At 40.9% G+C, this 22,821-nt stretch overlaps 1 protein-coding gene across 2 annotated transcripts in view; it reads right to left on the reverse strand.

Annotated features, from left to right (window-relative positions):
• Positions 1-22,821, reverse strand: part of NID1 (nidogen 1) — a 93,694-nt gene that overhangs the window by 55,588 nt on the left and 15,285 nt on the right. For both annotated transcript variants that reach the window (XM_053300013.1, XM_053300007.1), the window contains exons 3-7: positions 16,979-17,208; positions 15,938-16,350; positions 13,518-13,667; positions 3,429-3,680; positions 1,434-1,634 (exon numbers count right to left, since the gene is read on the reverse strand). In XM_053300013.1, coding sequence (XP_053155988.1) covers positions 1,434-1,634; positions 3,429-3,680; positions 13,518-13,667; positions 15,938-16,350; positions 16,979-17,208 — 1,246 coding nt within the window. The remainder of the gene's footprint in view (positions 1-1,433; positions 1,635-3,428; positions 3,681-13,517; positions 13,668-15,937; positions 16,351-16,978; positions 17,209-22,821) is intronic.

Here is a 22,821-nt window from a genome sequence, read left to right on the forward strand (position 1 = left end):
GTGTGTGAACCTGGGGGATTCTCTTAATTTTTCACCTGAAGCTTGCTCTGTGTCTAAGTGGGATGTCTGTGTGAACAAAAAACTTTGTGAAATCATGGAGCTTGAGTGGTTTTGTTGCTGTTACAAAAGCATTGCTACTGAGTCCAGCCAGAACATGGAGAGCTCCTGCTGCTCACTCACCTGGAGCATCCTGAGAGTGTAATAATTACTCCTGGAGGCTAAAAGAGCTCCTGCAAGTCACTGACCATGGTGTAGCCAACTTGGGGCTCTTTTGCCATTGCTGGAATATTGCTCCCATTATTCCCAACTGTTGTGGCTCAGGATGATGGCAATGATAGTCCAGCGGCAGCTGGAGAGTCCCAAGTTGGCTATCCTTGCTCTGGGAAATATTTAGGCCCAGGCAGGGGAGCAAAAGGTAGATAGGGATCTGCTTGTAGGTTTCTGGATGATGCATGGTTTTGACTCCCACCTTACTTCTTAACATTATTTATTTTGTTTTAAGAACTTGATGACCCTCCCCTCCAGTCTCCCCCACCCCCATGTGTTTCTGCAACAGTGACCAGAACAGCTTACAGAACATCCACCATGAAAGGGCATTTTATTCCTTTTGCTATGTAAACTATTTTGAGAAGTATTTGGTTGAAAAGTGGTATAACTTGAATATGTTCTAAATAATAACAATGCTGGCATTATTCAATAGCATATAGTTCAATAACATGTAAGTCATTGATACTCAGACTCTTGATTACCACTGCATACTCCGCCCACCCTCCCAGCCAGCCCCACCAAACCTGTGTCCCTCATTCTGGCAATGACATGTTGGCAACCCTAAGTTGCTACCACTTGGCTCTCTCCCCCTTCTCCTGCCACCTGCAGCCACCCGCGGTGCCTGTGACAATCAATGCCAGTTTTCATTTCCTGCCTAAAATCACAGGGCCAACCATGTGACTGATGGGAAGTTGTAGTATAGTTCAGTCACATGTGACTGTAGATTTAACATATCCATAGAGAGCAGGAGGCTCTTGGTTTGAATCCAACAGTGTGTTTCCCAGAATATGGGAAATTCCTATATCGGGCAGCAGCAATATAGAAAGGTACTGAAAGGCATTATCTCATACTGCACAGGAGAAGGCAATGGTAAACCACTCCTGTATTCTACCAAGAAAACCACATGGCTCTGTAGTCACCAGGAGTCGACACCGACTCGACGGCACAACCTTTCCTTTTTTCCCTTTCCTTGACGCAACATTAGGCTATATTTAATCTTAAGCAGAAGGTCCTCAAATGTTATAGTGAGTCTCCCCTAGTAAGAGGGTGACTTTGTCACATCTAAGACAATCAAAGGATTCAGCTTGCCATATTCACTTTCATCCCAGGCTTAGAAAGCAAGGTTTGATGAGCCTACAACATGCTTTTAAGGTGCTTTAACTAACCAGAATGAGAAGAGTGATAGATCTCAGTGTAGGGCTCTATATGCACTGAGGAACCAAATGGGATTTCAGGCACTTTGCCTTCAAGATCTGTGCTGATTGTAAGATGTCCATGTTCATCAATCCCACTGAACTTCTGTTTAATCGTCAGCTTTTCATTGGTGTTGACAAATGTAACTTCAGCTTGCCTTGTGAACTCTCCACCTAGAAGATTAAACAAAGTTCTTATTTCTGTGTTTAAAGAAACAGTCACATAGCTGATAAAATCAGCTTATGTAAGCTCTTGGCTTCCCCATACTGAAGGCTCTTTCAAAACTATACTACAGAATATTTTAATAAATTACTCAAATGGGAAAATGCATATAACCAAATACTGAAAAGATCCACAGTTGTCCTTGTTGCTTATTCATCTTTCCCCTCCTATCCCTCTGCCTCCCAGGCTCAGGAGTCCCCCCAGAATGCCCCACACACTCACGCGGGGCATCCTGGGACTGGCTGGCCCCTGATCCCCACAGCCCCCACCGGCTCCATGACGGAGCTGGTAGTCATGTGGGCGGCTGATCTGGCTGCCCAGGGCTCTGAGCATGATCATCTGCAGGAAGAGCAGGCTAAGACTTTTCCCTGAAGCAGCAGCAGCACAACCAGTAGAGACACTTTACATAATAGCCAGGTGTTTTATTTGAAGCCATCCCCCAGTAGCAATGACTCATCCCCGATAGCTATTCTAGTTAAGAGGGAAGGATGCATAAACTTTCCCCAGGATAGCTATCCCTTCTAAAAAAGATAATCCATGGCATGCAAAATATGATCGACATCCTGACTAGGTTTGTGTGCAAGCAAGCAAAAGAAATATATATAATGGCTGTGCAGATGAATGCTCACACAAAGCAAGAACGATTTTAGCTGATCTCCCCTTCCCCCAGAAGCGATCTATGCCACCCAGAATTATATCCCCGAGGGTTGTCCAGGTGGCAGAGTGTGCTTTTGAGGGAAGTAGAGATAAGCATCTCTCTCTCTCTCTCTCTCTCTCTCTCTCACACACACACACACACACACACACACACACACACACACACACACACACTGTGCGTGCATACATCCATATTTAAATTTAAATACTGTTATCTCCCCCATTAAAAAATCACTTTTGTTCTTGTCATCTGGAAGAACCCTTAATTAGAAGGGGAACATTTTCATATATTTCTTCCCATGAGAAGCTACCTTAGCAAATAATTCTGCGTTTCAGTGAGAAAGAGTATAGATTTTAGAATCAGGCCTCCTCTGACCAGCTAATTCTCTTGAAAGTTTAAGACAGGAATGTTGGTATGGCTCTTAAATATCAGTTAAAAGTTTTAATCCAGGGAACTTGCGAACATCCCTACTTGTGGTTTTGCAAACAATATACACATTTGAAGTAATATCAGTTGGTAGCAGCTGTTTTAAAGGAACAAATGTAAACAATGAAACTAAAGAAAAGCTTGAAGCTGGCCTTTGCTGGAAAGAGTTTCCTGTCTAGTTTCTTTGTAATGGTTACTCTATTTGTTGCTTCAAAAGGCTCCTCTATTAATAGCCTGCTTTGTGGCCCAACTGCCCTTCTCTCCAATTTCTTTTTCCTTGGCCCAGGGAGCCTACAATACCCTGTGTACACCATCCATGCACTTACATACACTCATGCACCCTTGCAACTTAGTACCCCAAAAGTGATCTATATCCACATCTGGCAAATGCAGCTAAGAGTCTGCCCTTTTACATGTCTGCCTCTTTGCTGGGGAAGAGGTCTCTGTGCCTCACAAGTATCAATAGCAGGATGTAAAAACAGTCTATGGAGAAAGAGCAGAAATGTAGCAGAATGCTGAAGCATGTGAAACAGAATGGCTTCTGCGACAGAGACTGCTGATGACATTATACAACTGAGTCCTTGTAAATGTAGTAGATCCACCCACCATTTCTAGCCATAACAATACAAAGCAACTTTTTAAAAATAAATGAGAAATTTACCAGTAATACTGAATCCATTTTTATATCCTTGCTGTTCTACAGCGAACATCCATCCAATAATACCCCCAATGGAGGCAAGAGGAAGCAAGGAAAAACCTAATGCTTCTGGAATTGTGCTGATGGCAGTATAGGCACGCCCATGGTTCATCACGACGTAGGAATGGAGATCAGTGTTCTCAAATATAATGGGTACTGGGCTGTTTCCCACAAAAATTCGTCCTTTGACTTTCCCATTGACTCGCTGAGGAGAACCTTTTACAATAAAACCAAAGTTATAGCACAGCAATTTCTGTTAACATAAAAAGTTATATCCCAGATCGATTAGTATTATATTTTCAAAGTTTTACCTCCTATATGAGTAACTCAGGGACCCCAGGCTTAAGACACATGTAACAACAATGAGCGACATGAGTTTTGGGTGGTAAAAAAGTATGTTAAATAAATAATAAATAAAAATAAAATAAATAAACAACCTACATAATAAGCTTGATACGTGTGTCACATATAGAATCCTTACATACAGGTGAAACTCGGAAAATTAGAATATCGTGCAAAAGTCCATTAATTTCAGTAATGCAAATTAAAAGGTGAAACTGATATATGAGACAGACGCATTACATGCAAAGCGAGATAAGTCAAGCCTTAATTTGTTATAATTGTGATGATCATGGCGTACAGCTCATGAAAACCCCAAATCCACAATCTCAGAAAATTAGAATATTACATGGAACCAAGAAGACAAGGATTGAAGAATAGAACAATATCGGACCTCTGAAAAGTATAAGCATGCATATGTATTCAGTACTTGGTTTGGGCCCCTTTTGCAGCAATTACTGCCTCAATGCGGCGTGGCATGGATGCTATCAGCCTGTGGCACTGATGAGGTGTTATGGAAGACCAGGATGCTTCATTAGCAGCCTTCAGCAATTCTGCATTGTTTGGTCTCATGTCTCTCATCCTTCTCTTGGCAATGCCCCATAGATTCTCTATGGGGTCAGGTCAGGCGAGTTTGCTGGCCAATCAAGCACAGTACACTGTATACTTTTCAGAGGTCCGATATTGTTCTATTCTTCAATCCTTGTCTTCTTTGTTCCATGTAATATTCTAATTTTCTGAGATTGTGGATTTGGGGTTTTCATGAGCTGTACGCCATGATCATCACAATTATAACAAATTAAGGCTTGACTTATCTCGCTTTGCATGTAATGCGTCTGTCTCATATATCAGTTTCACCTTTTAATTTGCATTACTGAAATTAATGGACTTTTGCACGATATTCTAATTTTCCGAGTTTCACCTGTATGTCCTCAACCATGTAAAAGAAAGACAGGAAAAGATGACAATAATCAAGCATTTACCATTGCTTTAGCCAATTTGGACAGATCAGAGAACTGGAATTTAAAGGCTGTGTATTTCTTCTACATCTTGTGGAAACTTTGTCTGGCTTAATAGTTCCAGGTTCAACATTATATGTTATAATGGTTAATGGAGGTTGAAATGAACCTGAATATGTTCCTTCACTCACTTTGGGAACTAAAGTTTAATTGGGATTCTTAAAATAGTTTTAGGAGTGGTCTCAGGTTTATTTTAATTGGGAAAAGCCAAGTAAAGTCACATGTATCACTGAACCTGAGCTGTGAAACATGTGCATGTGTGTGACAATAGAAAGGAAAGTGTATGCAATCCTGTGGCCTGCTCCCAATCCCTAAATTGTTTCCAGTGGTGAATTAAACCTGGTCAAAAATGATGTCTTATTTTGAGTACACCAACAATAATTATGCTACTTATGTTCTGCCCATACTACATTTTCCTCTTTAAACATAAGATAGTTATTTCTAGTTTTGCTAACACATTCTAATTCTGAAACAAGTTAATATCTCTTCTGAAATCCTTTGATCAAATCAAAAGAGAGAAGGAAATGAAGAGAAGCAACAATTGCCCCAGTCTTAGAAGAGAAAGTACTAACTAGACACTCGCTACTCCAGTCCATCTTCACTGCAAGATGAAAAAAACGGAAAGGCAAAACAAAACAAAACAAAAACCACCTACATGGTCCACTATCAATTATACTTTGAGGGAATGATTACCAGTGAATAAGTTTCAAGGCAAATAAAGAAGTCAAGGAAAAAAAGGGCTTCAGATGTGCATGAAAACCATTTTATTGTCAGGAAACTGTCTTTAAAAATCTGGACAAAGTGGCAATAGTGCCACTTGACAGCTTGCTCATTTTTTTAATCTACTGGATGCAGAACCAGATTTGCAAAATGATGGAGGAGGAAATGAAATAAACAAAGGAAATAAGGGCAGTTAAAAGCACAATGAAAATGATGGTGTTCCCAAAAATCAACAATTTGAGATTTTTAAAAAAGTTTCTCACAGGCTAGAAGATTAGGAAATGGATTTGCATTCTGCTCACTCTCTTGTTTTTCAGTAGGAGGTTTACTTTATTACACCATTGTGTTTTTTCCCTAATCCTGATGAGTACAGATGAGCAGTTCATGAGAATAGGAAACCCAGTTCTATGGAAGGCAAATACTGCAGGTCTTATTTTTTGGAAATATCTCATCCTGGAGAATTTGAAATTATTTCTGCAGCCAGAGAGACAATTTAAGCTAAACAGAGCCCGTAGTTGTCTGGCAGGTGGCAGAATTAATATTAAAGCTGTTGGCACTAATACTTAAAATGTTCCAGCTATGACCTTAACTTCTAATGAACAGTGCTTTTATATCATGTCATAATTCTCATCTTAACTGCAGAAATCTCAGTTGCCATTCAGTCTGTTGACTTCAGGAGGTCAATCTGAACTTGCTTGCTTGCTTGTGGTTTTAAAAACAAAAGCAAAAAAAGAATTTTTAATGGCAGCTTAGTAGTTCTACAAACTATGTAATTCAAGGTGTCCATTTGTCTACCCAATAATTTAAATTGACGTTTAAATTGTTTCTTTGCATGCAGAAAGACTGTGAATTCTATGTATCTTATTTTCTGTTAAGATGACACATGGTAGGATATGTCAGGTATATTTGCCTTAAAAGGAGAGGGGCAAGCTAGAGGTGCAGCTGCTGTCGTAGTCGCCGGTGTGGGTGCCTGCAGGCGGCTGCTGAAGCTGCAGGCACCCACACCAGCGACTACAACAGCAGCTGCACCTCTAGCTTGCCCCACTCCTTTTAAGGCAAATATACCTGACATATCCTACCATGTGTCATCTTAACAGAAAATAAGATACATAGAATTCACAGTCTGAGTCTGAGGGGAAGTTATTCTCAAGGTGGTCCAGTATTTTTTTTTATTATTTTTTTTGTTTTGTGCCAGGCTGCTCACAGGGATGTGTCTGGGCTCTCTTGTTAAGAATGGAGTAGCGGGCATGTTCGATGAGATTGGGACGGCTATTTCAGTAGTGTGTGTGGCGGGGGAATAGGGGTGTGTGAGCCAACTCCAACTGAGCCAAGCTCGAGTTAGAGCCGGCTCAGCTTGAAGGCTCGCACTCGAACTGACCCAGCGCCGTAAAGAATGATGTTGGTCTGAGTTAGAGTTGAGCCAAGCCCGGCTCGAAAACCCGACTAGCAAGCTGGCTTTGTGGGGTCTACTTGTAAAGGGGGATCTGGCAAAGATTCCCCTTTACAAGTAAAGAGTTTTGTAGAAAGTAACTGCGGGAGAGGGGGAGGGAAAAGGTAGTCTTTACCTTTTAAAATGCAGCAGCCGTAGCAGGGATGGTTGAGGAGGCAGCCGTGGTGGTCGGGCGGGATGGCGGAGGCTCCCCCCTCACCAGCCTCCTAAGTGATCGGCCAGCCGGCTCTAGCTTGTTTTGGGCCTCTGCGCATACACAGCTGCCATTAGAGTGGCCTCTGCCTTTGTGCAAAGGCCATTTGCATCACCATGCAAGTAGCCTTTTCAGGAATCCAGTAGGATTCCAAAGGGCCTTGGAGATGGTTCTGCCAGCGATTCTGTCAATGCCCTTGTGGATACCTGGAACAGGGAACTTTCCAGGACAGTAGACATGACCATTCCTAAGAATCCTCTCCAACCCACTTCAAAATCAGCTCCATGATATACGGAAGAGCTATGGGAGCTAAAGCGGCCAGTCGATGACTGGAGCACAAATGGAGGAGGATTAATGTTGAATTTGATAAGACACAGTATAGAACCCATTTGAAAGCCTATGTTGTAGCAATATGTGCAGCAAGGAAACAATTCTATCCTGCATGTATTGCATCTGGAAGTTTTCGTTCAGCAGACCCAATACGCATCTGAAGGCTTTGGAATGCGCTCCCTAGTGAAATAAGAGCCTCCCCATCTCTGACAGCTTTAAAAAAGTCTTTAAAAACACATTTCTTCACCCAGGCTTTTAATTAATGTTGTTTTAATGGTTTTAATGCTGTTTTAAAATATTATTTTAAAAATTTTAAATTGTTGTAATGTGTGTCTCCCCCCCCCATTTTTGTCTTAACGAATGTTTTACTTTGTTTTTATTCTGTTTTAAACCGCCCAGAGACATAAGTTTTGGGCAGTATAAAAATGTTTTAATAAATAAAAATAAATAAATCTGAAACAGAAAGGGCTTGTAAGGGGTTTAATTCAAGCCCCTTCTGTTTCAAATCTGTTTCCAGAAACAATATCTCACTGTGACACATTCAATGAGTTCTTTGCAGATAAACTATCTTGCATTTGGGCCAAGCTGGACTCCAATATTTCTGCCATGGCAGTTAAGGTGGTGTCCAGCAATCCTTCTTGTGAGATGAGATTAGAGGCTGGCCGGCCTTTGGTGCCAGGCCTTTGATGTGAGACTAAGGTCTGAGGGGAAATTATTCTCAAGGCTGTCCAGTTTTAGTTTTTCATTTTGTTTTGTGCCAGGCTGCTCACAGGGATGTGTCTGGGCTCTCTTGTTAAGGATGGAGCAGGGAGTGGGTTTGATGAGATGAGGGTGGCTATTTCAGTAGTGGTGGGGAATAGGGGTGCGTAAGCCAACTCAAATTGAACCAGGCTCGAGCTGAAGAGCCAGCTCAGCTCAAAGGCTCACACTCAAACTAGCCAAACTACTGCAATGCGCTCTATGTAGGTATGCCTTTGTAAGTAGTTCGGAAATTTCTATTAGTTCAAAATGCAGCAGCCAGATTGGTCTTTGGGGTATTCTGAAGAGACCACATTATACCTGTTGTTACACAGTTACATTGGCTGCTGATATGCTTCTGGGCAAGGTACAGAGTGCTGGTTATTACCTTTAAATCCCCGAATAACTTAGGTTCAGGTTATCTGAGAAAGCGCCTTTCTCTACAAGATCCCCATTACTCATTAAGCTAATCAGGAAGAGTCCATCTTCGGATGCCACCAGTTCACCTGGTGGTGACCTGGGATTGGGCCTTCTCTGGTTTTCTCCTCTGGTCTATGGAATGAGCTCCCCATGGTAATAGGATGATTATCTTCCTTGGAGGGCTTCAGGAGAGCCTTAAAGACCCATATTTTAACCTGGCTTTTAATGATATCTAGTTTTAATTTAAATTTTAATCTGGTTTAAATGTTTATTTTATTTTATTTTATTTTATTTTAATTGGTTTATTATATGTTTTTTAATTTGAATGAAAACTGCCCTGAGTCACATTAGGAAGGGCAGTATATAAGTTGAATTAAAATAAATAAATAAAATACATTAACTATAAAGCTTCATTAGAATATCAAGGAAAAAAGTAGGGAATTATTTCATTTCTATTATATCAGGAAACACCCTGCAAATTTTAAATAGCATATATGAAATTATCTGTTATTATCTGTTATTAAATTATTAAATAGCATATATGAAATTATCTGTTCTTATCTGTTATTAAATTATTAAATAGCATATATGAAATTATCTGTTATTATATGAAATTATTTGTTATTATCTGTTTATGTATGGAACATACTTAAGAGTGCCAACCTTCTACATAAACGTACCTGCCAACATGTCCCTATTTCCCATTCACATGTTGGCAGGTATGTGTAAATCACTTCTATTATTAAAGTAGCAGGAGAAGTCTGCTTACAACTATCGTCTGTTCTGCTGGAGTTTTTACACACATGGCTTTTAGCTTGCATCTGCTCCAGAATGGAGGGTTGAGTTCACATATCAGCCAGATTTACCCAAAAGTCACAGCAGGCTATCAGGGACCAGTTCACACACGATTCTGGTTTTCTCCAAATTAGGGATGCACATTCTAACTTAACTATCATACTTTGGACACGTTATGCGAAGATCCAGCTCCCTTGAGAAGTCCACAATGCTGGGAAAAGTTGGAGGACAGAGAAGAAGAGGATAACCAGCAGCAAGGTGGATGGACTCGATTACGACAGCAATGAATGCACCACTGAGAGATTTTAAAGGCCAAGTTGAAGACAGATCATACTGGAGAGAATCTATCTATGTGGTCGCTCGCTAAGAATCAACACCGACTTGACAGCACTTAATTAATCAATCAATCAATCATTAAATTCTAGCTTAGCCCAAATTATGTCTGGCGTAAAAAAAATCCTCTATTTTCAGCGGCTTTTAAAAAGACAGCACCGAGGCTTCTGGTATGCCCTGATGCTTCTCCACAATGTGTGGAGGGGTCATTGCCAATTAATCAGCTTTTTTCAAAACTCGCACTTTTAAAAAAAATTGCTAGGTGGATTTGTGGAATGCCAAGAGTCAGCAGAGGGCGCTGCTTGGCAACTGATCTTGCCGGTCTTCCCCAAGGAAGGCAAGTTTGACAGCTGTGTTCCTTATTGTTTGCTTTCCTGACTGTGGTTAGCTTTGCTTGGGAAGAATACAGGCTGTTATTGAAATGGGCTAAACAGAGAGCCCTTTTGGAATCTGTAAAAAGAAAAATACAACAACGGGCTTTGGACACTGGAAGTACTGCTTGCTGTCTTCAAGGCTGCCTTCCTGCCTCCTCCCCCATAGACTGTCTTTTCCTAGCAAGCTGGCAGGAAACCATAGGCTGGAGGGGAGAGAAACTACCTGTGATCAATCATGCAGCTTTGGTAGCATTTACCTAGGACAGAGCATGGGCAAAATAGAGCCAGACTTACATGCTTTTGCTGGTGATGATGGGGAGGCAGTGTTGTGGTACAGGAAGCACAACTTTCGCGGGTAGCTTTGGGCAGGGGGAGATTGCGTTTGCTTCTGGCTGTGTTAAGAAAGTTTGGTAAACCTAGAAAATCCGTTCCAGGCTGGGTTCAGAGAACAATCTGATAGTGTTGGCAAGTGTGATAGTGTTGGCAAATAGTGGTGATAGAATAGTGTTGGTCAGTGGTGTTGGTGACACTTATCAAGAAAGGTTTGGTACAAGGTTCATTTGGGCGGGAGCTAATGGAGGGGGCAGTTTTCACCTTGTGTTGGAAACTAAGAGCATACACTCTGCACATGCTCAAAGGATCTTCCCCCCTTGCTTCACATAGTTTGGAATGTTTCTAGGTGGGCCCTAGTACTAATTAAGCCGTGTTGAAATGTGAATTGTCAAGAAGTTAGCCCAGGCTAGCATCTCTCCAACTTCTCATTCATTTTTGCAAGTTGAGAAAGAAAACTTTGGGATCATTCCTGTGTGTAGTGGGGGAGGAATCACTGAAAAATAGAGTCCATTGATTTTGTTCACATGAATAAATTATCCGAGAGGATTCCTCAGTTGTTCTGCATGCCATAAGTATAAAAATGGCTCCCCAAAATTGGGAGTGGTTTCTATGAACATCAACACAGATTCATTCACTGAGATACCGCTTTGGGTTAAGTGTTCTGTTGTTTTGACTAGTCAATCTTGTGGAACACTTACTGTCAAACTAACAACAACAACAAAAAAGGTCTCTCACGTCCTCTAGGATGAAATTGGTTGGAGAAAAAAATGGAGCAAGCTGTGGGAACGCACACAGGAAAAAGATCCACAGGGAATGTGGAGAGGAGCCGACCCTATGTGAAAGGTCCATTTATTCCCCCAAATTAAGCTGCTGAGAAGCAGATTCACTCTTTGGATACCCCACGGCATGAAGCCACGTCTGGAAAAGCCACTGGTGGAGACACAAATTTGGGCCTTCTTCATAGCCACACCTGAGTTCTGGAACACACTCCCCTCCGAGAAGCAATGCTTGGTTTCTTTGTCAGCTTTTAAGAGGGCCTTAAAAACACATATTTTTATTCAGACATTCAATGGTTGTATTTCATTGTTGGGCTTTTAGCTGTTTTAATTTTATTTTGTTATTTTAATTGTTGTAAACCACCTAGAGACTGATGTTTGGGTGGTATAGAAATGTAAATAACAACAACAATAACAACAACAACTACATAAGGGGCACAGAAATCACCATCAGCCAATTACAAAAAGCAACTCTACTGGGAACAGCCTATAGTCTGCAACAATATCTATAATAATAAGAGCAACAATATTGATAATAAAATTGAGCCATCCCAGGTCCTTGGGAAGGACTCAATGTCTGGATAAAACAAACCAGTCAATAACACCTGTCTGACTTTGTAAACAACAACAATAATAATAATAACAACCAAGCAAACATTGCACAATACTTTGGATCCTGGCCCATGACTTTTCATTAGAGTCTGTGCCTAGTAAACAAAAATATTTCTGAAAATTCTATTAATTTCCCATGTTCTATCTCATCTTTCAAGCCTTCAATGTGCGTTTATTCTTTTTTTGTCTAAATGCTCAATTTTCCCCCATCTCACTTATTTTATCATTGTTACTGAGGTTGGATAACTCTCAAATTTTGTTGGTTAAATACAAATAATATATAAATAATAATAAATAAATACTATAATAAAATAATAAAATAATAAAAATAATAATAATAATAATAATAATAATAATAAACAAAATTTGTTTGTTATTTCTCTGTGTAAACTGCCTTGAGCCATTTTTGGAAGGGCGGTATAGAAATTAATAATAAAACATTCTGTTTTGAATTTCAACTCTTCTTAATAGTTCTTAAGCATTTAAAACTCATTAATCCTTCGCACAATCAATTAATTTTTTCTATCAATTGTAATTTCTATCAAATATAATTTATCATTTGTTCAAGCGCATGACATTCTTCCATAATAACCTTTGTTATATTGTCGTGTAGGTAAAGCGTGCTCCATATTTTAAGAGCTTTGTTTCTTTCATTCTGCTTCAGCATCTTTGATATCACAGCGTAGAGAACGCCGAATACTTTAATTTGATAGATGTGTTTTTATTATTCAGTTGCAATCAAATGATACATAGATTACATTCCTAATAATTTCACAATCCCTTAACAAAGAACTTCCCTAAAGTTCCAGCATGCTAAATTTCACAACAACTGGTTAATCAAATTGAAAAAAGGCATGAAACTTCTAAGTGCATGTCCTTACACATCTTGGTGGCCTGGGTTCTTAGAACCCATCAGCTCAATTATAGCTCCGCTTCTGCTCTTAACTCAGTCAGAGTGTTGCTGAGTAGCAGAACATGCGAGGAGGGATGGAAGAGCAATTTTCACTGCTCTCCCCTGCCCCATAAGTGCTCTTCCTGGCTTCTAGAAATCTGTCCAAGGGTTGCACAGCCTTCAGGGACATATTTCTGGAAGACAAAGAACTTTAGCCGAGTTAAGAGCAGCCTCTCTGCACAAGTACACAGCTCTACTGCACCCCACAATGGCTGCTCTGGATATCAGACACTATACTGGACCTGCAGGACCCCTGGTCTGCACCCTTATACATTCTATTATTAATTGACAATAATAATTATTTTTAAATAACATTTTGCAGCCATAAATGACATATTATATAGAATATAATGAATTTATAAAACATACACATTTTAAAAAAGAAGAAATACCTAAGGAGAAAAACAGAAGCAGCAACATTAATCACAAATGACTAAAACTAGACACTGCATGCTTATTCATAATATACACAGTAATGGGTATCCAGGATTGACATATATTCTGATAACCTGAGGCAGTTGTTTGAAAAGCTGTTATTTAACAAGCATGAACTGATCCTGAATAGTCACTAAACCCATAGGTTTTTATGGAAAGAGAGAAAATGATATTTTAAAAACACATCTGGTACTATATTTTAGAATATTTCATTTTGAAACAACTTAGAATTACCTTCTGCTACACATTGCCTGCCATTTCCTTTGTAACCAGCAACACAACTACAGCAAAAGCCATTTGGATAATCCGTGCACATGGCATGAACTGAACACTGATGGCGGTTGTTTGCACAGGTTTGCTGGGCATCTGTAGTGTAACGAAACACTGTAGAGAAAGAGGGGGAGGAAGGGTAATGAGTCAACAACTCAGTCACAATGCATCCTAAACCATTCATGGTACAATTCATTCTCCCAGTCCCTTCACCTCCCTGTTGTGAAGCAGACTGTTGGACTATAGGAACATAGAAGGCAACCGCATTAAGCAGGGCATAATGGAGCTCACTGGCAGACACAGGATGAGGGCAGCCCCCCCCCGCCGTGTTGAGGTGTGTGTGTGCGCCAGCATCATATGCAAGTGGTGTGGCCACCAGAGGCAAGACAGGTGGGCTGCCCATCTGCTTGTTGCATTCAGCACCGATTGTGCAGCTTTGGGGTAAGAGTGGATGTGTTCTTTCTCTGCCCCACTCCCAGCAGATAAAGAATGCACCCAACCAAACTCCAATGGCACATGAACAAGGCACTCAGTGCAACAGGCAAAAGGACAGTGTGTGTCCAGCGCAGGGAGAGCGGAGTAGACAAGCAGCTCCCCAAAGGTGCAATGGAAAGCGAGGGAAGGCCTCTGGTGGCCTCCCTGAAGTGCTTGGGGCTGCGGTGGCCAGAGAATGCTTGCTCATAGGAACATAGGAAGCTCCCATATACTGAGTAAGACCATTGGTCTATCTAGCTCAGTATTGTCTTATATGCCTGGGACTAGGACAAGAGATACCATTCCTGCTGTGAAAGCAGTGCCACGTGCACAAGCATTGCTGCAGTCAGTTCAGTGCAGTGCAGCCAGCCACCACTGCCTATGGAACAGAACAGGAGTCTTGCTTACTACAGCCTGGGGGGAAGTCCAAACTCCAAATTTCTAGTTTTTACTCATGAAAGACATGGTGCTTTTTTAGCCCAATTAGTTTGCACATGCTTCTATAGACAGACCAGCCATAAATTACAGAAGTGTCTTCTAGAGATGTAAAGAAGAAGGTTGCTCCTTATGCTGCTAAATATAGTTTGTACCAACTTTGTAGTAAAAGAAGCAGACTGGATTAACCACAACAGCAACTACTACGTGTCATGAAACAAACAGACAACAGTACTAGCAGTTTTGCAATGAAGGCAGCTTTCTTGGGAGGGGAGGCTTGGAGAACCCCTGGCCAAATAACAAACATGGGAGGTATTCACATATCCTACAGGGCTGCTCGTATGAAGCACGGAATCAAGGCCAATCGTGCTGCCTCCCTAGGTAGCCCGGATTTTTACCCAGCCTTTTACCCAGGTCTGGGGTCGTGTGTCTGCTTCAGCATAGTTCCACAGTTCCTAAGCATGGGTTTACTTGGCTGTGCAATGCTGAGGGACATTTCTGGAAAGCACAGAACACCTCTAGAGGCAGGAGAGATCAGCAAAAATTGCTCATGTGCTGGGGAAACCTCTGGTTGTGAGGATGCAATTCCTGCTGCATCCTTGGCCCATTGCTCCGGATGTAAATTAATATTCTTTAAGCACCACTTCCCCAAACATGGGTAAAGTTTTAATTATGAAATATATTAAACTGAGTAGCTAGAAGTATATCCAGAGTAACAAAGCAGGTCTTTTTCTTCTGCGTGTGTTTGCGGAAGCAGCAATTTTTAAATTTGTCATTGTGACAAATCCAGAATGCCTCTTATAGACCATCAAGGTCAAGCCACATGTTACAAGAAGTGCATTTTCTTAATGCACTGTAAATAGCAGCCAGGGGTCCTGATCTAGATCAGAGCTATGGTGCAGAAGGTTGATTCTGGATTCTGCCATAGAATAATTAGCAACCTACTGCCACTGCTAATTCCCCTGGGGAAAAGCTCCCATTAGTATCAAATACCAGTGGTGGGTGCCTCAATCTGGATGAGAACCATGATGGGGGCAGAAGACCCTTCAATTTAAATTAAAATGGAAGTGCTTAACACTTACTGCTAATAATATGGTTTTTGTAATGCGTAGTTTGACCCTTAGTATTCACGTTTTTTTTTAATTTTGACATATAAAATATAGCAAATCCATGAGTTTCAGCACAAGCTACAGCGGGTACTTTTGACCTTAGTGTGAAAACAGAGATGTAAGATAAATAATTTGAATAGATTAATAGAAGCTTAGCTTTTTTGTTTTGTTTTGTTCTCACTAGCAAGTGAAAAAAAATGCATGCAAGTACATTCACTCATGTTAAAATAGTTATTTGATTTACTTATCTATGCTGGTCTATGACCATAATAAAGATGATTGGTTGATTGACTTAATAAATATTGGGTTTATATTTACTTGTTCCATAGTTCCTGATATGACTTTACTAATCTCAAACTATCTTACCAATTCCAGTTTCATCAACTTCTTCCACATTGAGTATCTGAGCATGTTGCTGGGGATATTGCTGAACTGGAAACTGGCGAGGTGGAGTTTTCCCTGTTGGGAAATGAGGCTCAGCTGATGGATGCTCTGTTGAAGCTTGGTATGGAGACTGCAAGTCACCTTCTGCTGCTGGCTGAGGTAGACTGTAGCTTGTATGCAGCTGATCACTGCTGGAAATATCATAAGATACTTCCTGCTCACTTCTTTCAATAGAATCCTGGTGTGATACGGAAGGGTCTGCAGTCACTTCCTCAAACTGGTCATAGTCATTGTACTCCACACTGGCAGGAGTTGAAGTGATTTTTGCTGACAGGATATTGTCCGACCTACCAATCTCAAATACCCAGGCTCCTTGTTTTCCCAAATTGCTGCTCCTAGAAGAAAAGAAATACTAATTATGCATTTAAACGAACAAGCCAGTAACTGCTTTATTTTAAATGAATGTTAAAAACTTCTGCACCACTAAGTACCAAAACATCTATGCTGATACATAGCTAAAAATCAGGCTACTTCATGCAAACAGTTTCCCATGTGGAATACCACCCATATTGTACACTGAGTTTCAGTAGCTACCATGCCACCTAGGTAAGATGTGTTTTGAGCAGTCCATCTGTTGACACTAATGAACAAACATTCATGTTGCACTGGTTCTTTCTCCACTTCCCACCCTCTTTTTCCTTAGCTGTTTCTGCTATCTTTAAACTACCTTTCAGAATAAAGATAAATATCTTATTTTAACTCTGTACACCATCATGCACACAGATGGTGTTTTATCTCTAATAAGTGGTAATAAATAGTGAGATATTTAAAATATCTTGAATATTTCCCCAAAATAACACAAGAGTGCTGTCGTAAAAGCGAAAATCCAGAATTTTCCTTCAACTCTCTATAGATTAATAGTAACTGTTGTGATTTAGAAAAATACTAGTAGCATTTAACAAATGTTTTTATATGAAAGAAAATACAGAAATATTTCTGAAAAACTGATTTTAAAATGCATACTTGTGCAGATTCCCAATGACCTCTTCATCATTTGCAATTATATTGTACGATCCAGTTTTTACCCATAAGTAGTAATTTGTAGAGGGTTGACTAAAGCCAACAGTAGCCGGGACCATTTCCTTATCATTTTTAGAATATGTACTATAGAACTGCAAACCATCTTCTGGATAAAGGAAAACAGCATAGGAACTGGAATCAGAAGACGCTAAAACAGCCTGGAATGTGTTTCTCTGTGGGAAGATTTAAATTTCATTTATTTGTAGAAAAAATAGGCAAGTTTAGATATATGGACGATACTTTATAAATCTTTAAAAATACAAGTGGTAGCAGCATGTAATACAATTATTATTACAAAACATGGTGTCAAGAATCTTTTAGGAGCCATTTCCTCAAACCTGTTTTTGGAAGAATTGATATTGTTTTGAAGACTGAACATCACAGCATTTTTTAAATTCATACAGTGAAAAGGTCCTAAGCCAGGATTCAAAGCATAGCTTTAGGTAGGTCTAAGGGTTTGGATGTGTTCAACGGGATTCTTTAAAAAAGTTTTATCCTCGACAGCAGTCTCCCATACCAAATTATAAACTTCTCAGTTTGAAAAGCCATTTGCAATGCAACACAGGGCAACTTGCAGTTCAACTCACACAAGACCAAACCTATGAAGAACTATCTAGGTGATTCATTGGATCTCCATTCAATAGGACAAGTACTTCTACTTCCACTCTGGCCTCAGCAGCACTAAAAAGTTAGCAATTCTTTTAAAGCAAAAGGGCAAATATTTGAAAAAGCTTGTCACTGATGGCAAAGAACTTAACAAAAATATTTGTACACAAAATAATGTTACATTTGGACTACAGAACTTTTGTTCTTAAGAAACGTTGTCAGATATCAATAAATTACATTCCAATAATCAACAGGAAAATTTAGGATTATTAATTTTCTCTTTGTTATTACTTATTAAAATTATCCAACCCCTGCTAATTTGGCAAAGAGGCACTTTTTAATGTGGTGATTCTCTTTATTTAGCAGAGGGAGAGTAACTGGCCCTATCCACCCCCAGCACAGTACCTCCAGTGACTGTTGTTGGTGTCTATCTTATGTTTCTTTTTAGATTGTGAGCCCTTTGGGGACAGGGATCTATCTTATCTATTTATCAAGTCAAGTCAAGTCAAGTTTTATTTACGGTCCTAGACCAAACAATCCATACATACAAAAGGCAAAACAAATTTATAAGAAACTCTATAGGTTCTCATTATACATCTTAAGAGCAATATAACAAAATTTGGCTATGGAATTAAAATTTAAAACATCCTCATCAGAGAGTAGAAATTTAACAAGTTGTTCAGCAGATTGATCCGGGTGTTTACAGACCAGAGGTAAGATTAAGTGCTCCCTCGATTGCCTATGTATTTTACAGGATAATAGAATATGCTCAATGGATTCTATTTCCCCACTGCCGCATCTGCAGTAGCGTTCTTCCAGGGGAACACCATTGTATCTCCCGGCTAATAATGCAGAGGGAAAAGAATTTGTTCTTGCCCTTGTAAATGCCCACCGGAATTTGCTGAGTGTAATATGGGACAAATAATTTGCTGGTGAAAGATCCCATCTTGTTCTTATTCCTTTATAGAATTCTGTTAAAGAGGCCCAGTTATTTTGCAATTCAATATCTGTCAAACGCTGTTTTACTATTCTTTTAGCATTTGACAAGTCTAACTCCAGCAATTGTTCAGGGTCTATTCCTAGAGCAGCAAGCTTTTTACTGACTACAGTGCACCACTGCGGTTGTGGAATTAACGATAGAAACTGAGGAATTAGGCCCACCGGACATAGGTGGACTCTCAACCAAAAATAAATGATTAAAAGCCAGGCACGAGATTCGATCTTTATGAGGCCGGCCTCCATGCGCAGTATTACATTTGAGGTGCATCTTGTAGTCCCGAAGATAGCTCTCAAAAAACCGGATTGAATTCTTTCTAGTGTGACAAAGTTCGCATAAGGTCCCAGTTGGATCCCATATAGAAGCTGGGGGATAACCTTTGCTGAATACAGTTTTAAAACCGCAGGAATGAAACCTGCTCCCTGCGTTCTGAAAAATCTGTTAATTGAAAAACCACCCCGAGATATTTTATTTGATTGACCTGTTCTAATTTATGTCCATCCAAGGTCCATATAAATTTCCTTGGTTTATTTTTAAAGCACATAATTTTAGATGTGTTATGGTCGATCTTCAAGTGTTCCTCTTGGCAATATGATGTTAGAACATCTAAAGCCCTTTTGAGCCCGACCCTGGTTTGAGATAAAATAACCGCGTCATCCGCGTACATCAGGATTGGGATCTTTTTATTGGCTAATTTAGGTGCGTGGATATCAACATTTTGCAGCCGTTTAATCAGATTGTTGATATAAAGATTGAATAAATAAGGGGCCAACACACACTTATCTATTTATTATTTCTCTGTGTAAAAGCCTCAAAGCCATTTTTAGAAGGGCAGTATAGAAATCAAATATAATAAATAAATAAATAAATAAATAAATAAATAAATAAATAAATAAATAATCTATACATTTTATTCATTTATCAAATTTATCAAATAAATAAATAAATAATCTATATATTTTATTTATTTCTCAAATTTGTACACCGCTCCAAACTTTCATCTCTGGGCGGTTAACAGCAGCATAAAACAAGTTAAAAACATATACAAAAACTTAAAAGAATTTAAAAATTTAAAAATAAACCAGAGATTAAAACCTAAAAAATTTAGGAAGCTCAGAAAGCTTGCGCGAAAAGATGGGTTTTCAGGTGTTTTTTGAAAATTGCCTGAGATGGAGAGGATCTTATCTCAGCAGGGAGCGCATTCCACAATTTCAGGGCAGCGACCAAGAAGGCCTGTCTCTGTGTAGCCACCAAACGTGTTGGTGGTAACTGGAGATGGACCTCCTCAGATAACCTCAATGGTCAGCGGGGCTCATAGTGAAGAAGACGCTCTCTTCGATACCCAGGGCCTAAGCCTTTTAGGGCTTTATAAGTTATAACTAGCACTTTGTATTTTGTCTGGAAACCTATTGGCAGCCAGTGTAGCTCCATCAGTAAAGGAGCAATGTGGTCTCTCGAGATGACCCAGAGACCAACCTGGCTGCCGCATTCTGAACCAACCGAAGTTTCCGGACTACGTACAAAGGCAGCCCCACATAGAGCGCATTACAGAAGTCAAGTCTGGAGGTTACCAACAGATGTACCACTGTTTTGAGGTCATTGATCTCGAGAAATGGGCGCAGCTGGCCTATCAGCCGGAGCTGAAAGAAAGCACCCCTGGCCACTGCCTCAACCTGAGAAACCAGAGAGAGGTGTGACTCCAGAAGTACTCCCAGACTGCGAACCTGTTCCTTTTGGGGAAGTGTGACCCCAACTAGAACAGGTAGATCAAAATAGTCTCTAGAGTTCTGACCCCGCACAATAAGTACCTCCATCTTATCTGGATTCAGCTTCAGTTTATTCTCCCTCATCCAGCCCATTACTGCTTCCAGGCAGGCATTTAGGGAGGATATGCCAACTCCTGAAGAAGTTTACATGGAGAAGTAGATCTGGGTGTCATCAGCATACTGGTAACACCCAGCTCCAAATCCCCTGATGATATCTCCCAGCGGTTTCATGTAGATGTTAAAAAGCATTGGAGAAAGTAGAGAGCCTTGAGGGACACCATACATAAACTCAGATTTCGAAGAGCAACAATCTCCAATCAACACCATCTGGAATCTGTCCGAGAGGTAGGAGTGGAACCACTGTAAAACAGTGCCTCCCACCCCCAACACCCTCAGACGTTCCAGAAGGATATTATGGTCGATAGTATTGAAAGCCACCAAGAGATCCAAAAGGACAACAGAGTCACACTTCCTCTGTCAATTGCCAATTGGAGATCATCCATCAGGCCGACCAGGGCAGTCTCCACCCCATAGCCCGCCCGAAAACCAGTTTGAAATGGGTCTAGATCAGGGATTCTCAAACTTGGGTCCTCAGGTGTTATTGGACTTCAACTCCCATAATCCCCAGCCTCAGTGGCCTTTGGTTGGGGATTATGGGAGTTGGTCCAATAACACCTGAGGACCCAAGTTTGAGAATCACTGGTCTAGATAATAAGTTTCCTCCAAGATCACCTGGAGCTGAGAGGCCACCACCCTCTCAATTACCTTGCCGAACCATGGGAGGTTGGAAACAGGCCTATAATTGCTCAACTCGGAGGGATCTAAATGCAGGCTTCTTTAGAAGAGGTCCTGCCCTCCATCAGAGAAGCATTTATGATTTCCACCAGGCTTACAACAGCCTCCCTGCTGGATAGAACAAGCCATGTTGGACAAGGTTCAAGAGAACAAGTGGTAGGCCTCACCACTCCAAGCAGGTTGTCCACATCCTCAGGGGTCACGAACTGAAACCGATCCAGTTGAATCACATAAGAGGAGTTGCTGGGCACCTCCAGTTCAGATATCAAATTAATTGTGGAGTCTCCATCTAGGGCGGCCCAAATCAAAGAGATTTTATTTGCAAAAAACTCTTTAAACACATTGCAGTGGGTAACTGATGAATCCAAATTCTGGTTCAAGGTGGGGGGGCAGATACTAGTCCCCTCACAACCCTGAACAACTCTGCTGGATGTGAACTCGCAGAGGCAATACGGGCAGAAAAGAAGCGCCTCTTTGCCGCACGCATTGCCTGAGCATAGATCTTTAAATGTGCTCTATGTCGCAATCTGTCAGATTCGAGTCAAGTCTTTCTCCACTTGCGCTCCAGTCGCCAACCTTGCCACTTCAGCCCCGTAGGTCTTCTGTATACCAAATTTGAAGCGGGTCGGAGGGGATGCTTGGGAGCAATCGTGTCTACTACCCTGGTGAGCAAGTTGTTCCAATTCTCAACCAGGGCATCAACAGGATCACTGGCAAAGCCAACACTGAATCCCACCAACACTTCTTAGAATCTTACTGGATCCAATAACGTCTTCGGGCAGACCATTCTCATAAGCCCCTCACCCCACTATTTAATTTTCTAAGGAATACCTGTGGCTAATCTCATGTGTAGAAGCTCTCGCGAGGGTTCGGAGAGCTGCCGGATAGCCACGGGTATGGGCGGGAGAGAAGAAAATGGTGGCTGCGGCCAGCGCAAAAAATGGTGGCCGGCCTGCCAGCCAGAAAGCAACATAGGGGGAGAAAAGCAGCTGGCCAGCCAGCCGGAAAGCTGGGGGAGGCAGTCAGCTGGGTGGGGAGGACAAGAAGCGGGGCCGACTGGCCTGCCAGCCAAAAAGCAGGGGGGGGCGCAGAGAAGTGGGAGGGGGGAGAGAAGGAGAGAGCCTGTTAGAAAGCCATGGGGGTGGGTGGGAGGGAGGAAGAAAAAGGTGGCGGCAGGTGGGTGGGCTAATTCAGAGGCGCAGATGTTCTGTGCCCAGCCCAGCTAGTAAACCATAATAAGCTTAAATTAAAATAATTTAAGACTTGTAGAACAAATCTAGAGCTTGTTTACTTGAAAACACATTCCACTGATTTCAGAGGGACTTGGAAGTAAAGAGAATTTCAGCTTGAGGGACTCATAGGGTTCAACTGCAGTGTTTTTATAGAGAAAATAGGGTGAAAAGAAGAGGGGAAATGTGCAACTGAGACATGCATTTGGAAAGGTAGCTTTCAGGTGTCAATGCACATGATACCCATGCATATCACTGGCAGTTGTTGCGCCAAGTTCAACAAGGTGTGCATTGAGACCTGTATTTTAGACAAGGGGGATAAATCCCTCCTATCTTATATATATTATATGTACTTCAGCAATACAAATACTTTATCCACAGTCTTTCATAAGG

Source organism: Hemicordylus capensis, chromosome 1, assembly GCF_027244095.1.
Source record: "Hemicordylus capensis ecotype Gifberg chromosome 1, rHemCap1.1.pri, whole genome shotgun sequence".
NCBI lineage: Eukaryota > Metazoa > Chordata > Lepidosauria > Squamata > Cordylidae > Hemicordylus > Hemicordylus capensis.